General features: G+C 33.5%; 2 protein-coding genes across 2 annotated transcripts; both read left to right on the top strand.

Moving 5' to 3' along the window:
• On the top strand, positions 1 to 1222 carry LOC107943941 (protein INAPERTURATE POLLEN1). The gene has a single exon (XM_016877757.2). The coding sequence runs from the start codon at positions 162 to 164 to the stop codon at positions 972 to 974; it is 813 nt and encodes a 270-aa protein (XP_016733246.1). The 5' UTR covers positions 1 to 161; the 3' UTR covers positions 975 to 1222.
• A 1686-nt stretch (positions 1223 to 2908) lies between these two features.
• On the top strand, positions 2909 to 4629 carry LOC107943943 (probable xyloglucan galactosyltransferase GT19). Its single transcript, XM_016877759.2, has one exon. The coding sequence runs from the start codon at positions 3179 to 3181 to the stop codon at positions 4526 to 4528; it is 1350 nt and encodes a 449-aa protein (XP_016733248.1). The 5' UTR covers positions 2909 to 3178; the 3' UTR covers positions 4529 to 4629.
• The last annotated feature ends 1371 nt before the right edge of the window (positions 4630 to 6000 follow it).

Below are 6000 nucleotides of genomic sequence, written 5' to 3'. Positions count from 1 at the left end.
TCTAAAACCACCCTTTTGTCGTGCTCTGTTCCTTTCTTTCTTCGTACTACAAAATCCAAGAAAGAAAGAAACAGCCACCAAGAAAACCACTCTCTCACCACCGTGAGTCTCCCCCACCGTCGTCACCCGCCGTAGTCACCACCACCATTAACTTTCAAACAATGCCGGGACCCTTTTCTTTCTTGTCCCGCAAGAAACCCACCTCACTCCCTTTCAAAGACTATTACGAAAACTGGTTCAACACCATCAAAAACACCCTCCTCCCTCTCCTCCACCAATCCCTCTCATCTCCTTCTCCTTCCCTCCTCCCTTTCCGCCGTGACCTCCTCCTTCAACACTTCCTCTTTTACTACGACTCCCTCGACCAAGCCGCCGCCGTCGACGTTTCTCAAATTCTTTTCCCTTCTTGGCGTAACTCACTCGAAACCCCATTCCTTTTCCTCGGTGACCTCCATCCTTATCTCTTCACCAATCTCCTCCGTTCATTCATCGACGCCGCAAACAACAACAAAACCCAAAACCCAGAATCACTCGATAAACCATATCAAGTTTTAACAGCTTGGATTAACCCACCAGAGAAACTAATCCTACGGATCGAACAAATCGAATGTGGGTTAAGACTAATGGTTCCCCCATTGATTTCAAGAGTAAGGAAAGTCCAAGCAGCTTTTATTCGGAAAGTTGCAGAGAAATGGGATTCAAACGAAGGGTTCAAAAAGAAAGGGATAAAAGAAGCTGTAAAGGCAGAAATGGAGGAAATGTTGGATGTGTTAATGGGAGCTAATAGATTAAGGAGGAGTGTGATAATTGAGATTGTGAATGCAACCAATGTGTATCAAGGTGCGTTGTTTCTTGAAGGGTTGGCCCAATTTCTTGTTGGGTTTAAAGATACGGCATTGGTTGGTGAATTTCGAAGATGTAAGCTGATGATGATGATGGATATCAATGGAGGAGGAACTCACTGGGGATTTTGAGAATTTGGTTTTCATAATATATATTATTCTTGTGAACCTGGAAATTTTGAGGTTAGTACTTAGTACCCCACCATTTTTCAAGGTTTTATTTGCTTCAATGGCTGTCTTTACTTGAATGAATTTCACATAGTTTTGGGGTGTAGTATCCGATTCAATCATTTTTAGATACTGGTTGTAAATTTCAAAGGGATTAAAGAAGGTTTGTACTAGCTTTCATTAAGTTTACAATATGGATAACGATTACAGCAGTCTATCTACTGTATTTTTATAGGAATAATGATAATTTTAGTACTTAGTGTTTATATATATATATATTTGTTAATTTGTCTCTTTTGATTTTAACTAAATTTAACTCAAAACTTTTATAAAGAGTCAAATTTGCTCATTATTATTTTTAAAAAAAGTTCGTTTGTTATTTTTTTTACGGAATTATTTAACTCTCTTTAAAAAGTTAATAGCTAAATTTAACTTAAAAAAAAGACTAAATTGACAAAAGATATAAATGTTGAGGGATTAATGTGTCATTATGTCTTTGTTATATATTTCATGTATGTTTTACTATCTATGAGGTTTAGAGCTTGTCTGAATGTTACATCTTACATTCTATGTCTACGAGGTTTATAGTTGTTTTAATGTCATTTCTAAAGTTTAAACTTGCATTCTCCTTTAAGAGTGTAATGCGTCTTGACAACTGAAACCAATAAGTATCGATAGTGTATAGTATATTGAAATATGGGGTTTAATATTTTTATGTTGCGAGTAGATTTAGATTCATAACACAATTCAATAAAATAATAATGTGATCTTTTCTTTCCTGTTATTCAATCACACGAAGCTACAAAGCTACATAGAATATTCAAACTACTATATTCAACTAATAGTAAAGTTGCATGCTTAAGCTTATTTTACAATAAATTCCAACCATCGCTTTAACGGTGTTATCAATTTATACTTTGTGATAAACCCTGATTCAAAAACAAAATTATGTAAAATTTATTTATGAAAAATTGGTAAAAATTAAATGAAATTTTAGTTGAAATAATAGAATATAGTGATGATATTTTAATTGTTATTTAAATAAGTTGATGTCAAAACACCACTTAATTAAGGGCTTAATAAATAGATAATCATTTAAAATTTTGATTGAATTAATTACATAAAATCTAAAAAAATAAATACGAAGATTCAAACTCAATACATCATAATCTTTATTATTTTAACTTTATCATTTGTCACAATTAAATTTTTATAATTTTTTTTAAAAAAGGGAGTGATTGAATTTTAATTTAAAAGATTAAAATTACAATTAAACCTTAATAAATAAAGGATTTTTGTCAAAAAATTTCTTGGTTTTAAACCACTTGGGCTTCATAATTTGGGCCAAATTGAATTTCTGATTTAACAGATTAAGATCCTGACATTGATTCCTTTAGGATCCGAGATCTTTAAAGGTTAAAAAAAATCTAATAAAAAAAAAGCAAAAAAAAATGGTAAAAATCTAAAGAGGCACTTGTACTAAAAGTTAGATTACATTTTACTCATCTACTAGAAAATAGTCAAATTAATCCCTGTATCTTAGATTAAAGAATAAATTAGTGCTTCTATTAAAAATTTCATTCCTATTAAAAATTAGTCCTTGTACATCACATAAGCTACACATGACATGTCATGTGTTATTGTTTGATTATTCTATTAGTCATGCCAGTTTTTAAGTTTTAATAGTGGAAATGTATAAACTTTTTTAACAAAAAAGACTAATTTATTTTTTGATTTAATGTACATGAACTAATTAAACACTTTTAAATAGAAAAGGCAAAATGTAATCTAACACTTAGTATAAGGGCCTCCATTGTATTTTTACCAAAAAAATCGACGCGTATTGCTTGGAGAGAGCGAAAAGCCGATGCAGGCATTTGTTCTTTCCACCGACAATGGTGGGTCAAAAGAAAGAAGCCCTCCAAACCCTGTTTCTACTTACACTTGTAGTTCATATCCCCCCAAAAGTTAATAAATTAAAAAAGCATTAAAAAAAAAACAACCATTTTCTTCTACTTACTAATTGTCCTTAAATCCTTCATTTTTCTTCTTTTTCCAGATTTGGATTTGAAGCTCTCTTCTTTCCCACTAAAAAAAACTGCAATTTTTTACATAAAAATATGTTCTTTAGACTTTAAAGTTTCAATTTTTCTCCATCTTGTTCTTCAATGGCTTACTTAACCCATTTCATCCTTTTATTACTCATAAATTTAGCTTCTTCCCAACAAATCTCAAACACTGAATCATCATCATCAACAACAACCAACCCAACAACAACAGAAGATTGTAACAACCGTTGGATCTACATCAGAAACCTCCCATCAAGGTTCAATCTTGATCTTCTTACAAACTGTTCTGAATACCCAATTTTTGATAATTTTTGTCCGTACTTAGCTAATCATGGTTTAGGACAAAAAACCCATACCAAATCTCGTAGTTGGTATAGAACTGATCCTTTATTACTTGAACTTATCTTCCATAGACGAATCCTGGAATACCCTTGTCTTACAAATGATCCTAATGTTGCCAATGCTGTGTTTCTTCCTTATTATGGTGCTATTGATTCATTGAAGTATTTATATGGTCCTGATGTGAATTCTAGTTTCCAACATGGGATGGGATTGTTTGATTTCTTACAATCAGATGAACCTGGAATTTGGAACAGACATATGGGACATGATCATTTCTTGGTTATGTCTAGACCAGCTTGGGATTTTTCCCAACCATTGGATAATGATCCGCCTATTTGGGGTACTTCATTTCTTGAATTGCCTGAATTTTATAATGTTACTGTTTTAGTACCTGAAGGAAGAGCTTGGCCATGGCAAGAACATGCCGTGCCTTATCCGACCTCATTTCATCCTCCGAATTTAGCTTGTTTCGAGGCGTGGATACAACGAGTTAGACGGTCGAGACGGGTTTCTTTGATGTTGTTTGCTGGCGGTGGTGGGATTGGCGCTAGCCCGAATATCAGGCGGAGTATAAGGACCGAATGTGAAAATGCCAACACTAGTATGACCAAAGACAACACAGGTTACTCACAGATATGTCATATAGTGGATTGTTCTAATGGGATATGTGAACATGATCCTATTAGGTATATGAGACCTATGTTACAAGCTACCTTTTGTTTACAACCACCAGGGGATACACCAACTAGGAGGTCGACTTTTGATGCTATCACTGCTGGGTGTATCCCGGTTTTCTTCGAGGAAATGTCGGCGAGATCACAGTACCGGTGGCATTTACCGGAGGAAAAATACCCTGAATTCTCCGTGTTTATACCTAAAGAAGAAGTGGTTTTTAAAGGGTTGAAGATTTTAGATGTGTTAATGGGGATTCCAAGGAGTGAAGTAAGGAAGATGAGAGAATCTGTTATTGAATTAATCCCTAGAGTTATGTATAGAAGGCATGGTAGTTCACTTGGATTGAGGACTAAAAAAGATGCATTTGATACTGCCATTGATGGGGCATTGCAAACTATTAAAGACAAGCCTAACGATTTGTCAGAACAGTAACAATCCTTAGTTTAATGTCTATTTCATGTCTGTATTCATACCACTGGTGAATTTTTTCTTACATTAATTATGGTTATAAAAGGTTTCAGTTTTTGTGAGCATGGTGAACTTGTTGGTACAAAGTATATGATTTTTCTTCATTTTTAGAAGGTTAATTTAGCTGCAAGGCATCCGTTTCATCCCCATCTAGTAACAGCAGAAGCCTAAGTTAGACCTGCACCGAAACTTGGGGCCATGATCGTATGGCTGGGCTTCACCTTTCTGCTTCGAACCGCATTGTCCAACACCGAAGGAATGGATGTGGTGCTCGGATTACTGTATTTAGAAATGGAAGTCATACTATCTCCGGGTATATGAAAGAAATACCTGATGGATGCAGTGAGACCAGCCTTTTTCAAGGTGGATTCCATTGATTGCGGCACACATGGGACGTCAAAACGACCATTTGTATGTACACAGAGATAAGAGGACTTTCTCTAAGCAAATTCCAATACTGAACCATTAGAATCCGATAGATCACTGGTTTGAGCGGAAGCACTGAGATGTCTGCAGCGACATAAAATCCGCAGATAAAGCAATACAGTGTCATAAATTCTACATACCTGCCGCCGTTTCCATCACCATGCACAAGTCGAAGCTTAATAAACTGTCATCCTCGGTATTGCAGACCTACAGAATCATTTGTATCATGAATAAATATCATGCAAGATTATATCAGTGAATATGGTTGCACTAAGACATCCTCCCTTTCATAAACGGTCAGTATGAACTCAGAAGAACAACGCATATGCATGTATATATCGAATCAAACCAAAATGATATGTATAAAAGATTTTTTAGAGTATTCAATGTTTCATTGTGTATTGTGTGCTATTAATGGAGAAGGTAACAGTAAAAGAAAAAACAAAGTGGAGAAGGAAATAAGGTAAGGATAAGAACATTAACCTGATAATAAGGAGTTGTGATGGACACTCCCACAAGAAGTCTGTTTAAATTGCTACAAAAGAGTACAAGATAATCCTATTAAACTTTGCTATAATATAAACTTCATTGCATAACACATCCCCAAACTATAATTTTCATTTTAAATTAATTCCCAAACTTTAAAATATTCTAATTACATCCTTAAACTATCAATATTATATCAATCAAGTTCTTCAATTACTAAAATTGTTAATTTAATACAATTTAAAATGATTTTTTTAAATAAGTAAAATGTTACCGTATAACTTTTAAAAGTAAAAAATTTAAAAATAAAGTAAAACCGAAAAAAGAGTGAAAAATTTTAAAACCAATATTTTTACAATATTCATTTTAAACTATGCCATATAAGATTTGATATCTCATTTAGTAGTTAAATTAATGATTTTAGTAATGAAAGGACCTTATTAATAACATCAATAGTTTAAGAATACAATTAAAATATTTTAAAATTTGAAAACAAATTTAAATAAGTGTTATAATTTTAGGAT

Source organism: Gossypium hirsutum, chromosome A03 (genome assembly GCF_007990345.1).
Source record: "Gossypium hirsutum isolate 1008001.06 chromosome A03, Gossypium_hirsutum_v2.1, whole genome shotgun sequence".
In the NCBI taxonomy this organism is placed as follows: Eukaryota; Viridiplantae; Streptophyta; class Magnoliopsida; order Malvales; family Malvaceae; genus Gossypium; species Gossypium hirsutum.
The sequence above is the reverse complement of the archived record's forward strand: the minus strand, read 5'-3'. Positions and strand labels throughout refer to the sequence as shown.

What these genes read in the sequence shown, in the direction of transcription:
- LOC107943941 (XM_016877757.2), top strand. Translation starts at nt 162, where the DNA reads ATGCCGGGACCCTTTTCTTTCTTGTCCCGCAAGAAACCCACCTCACTC.
- LOC107943943 (XM_016877759.2), top strand. Translation starts at nt 3,179, where the DNA reads ATGGCTTACTTAACCCATTTCATCCTTTTATTACTCATAAATTTAGCT.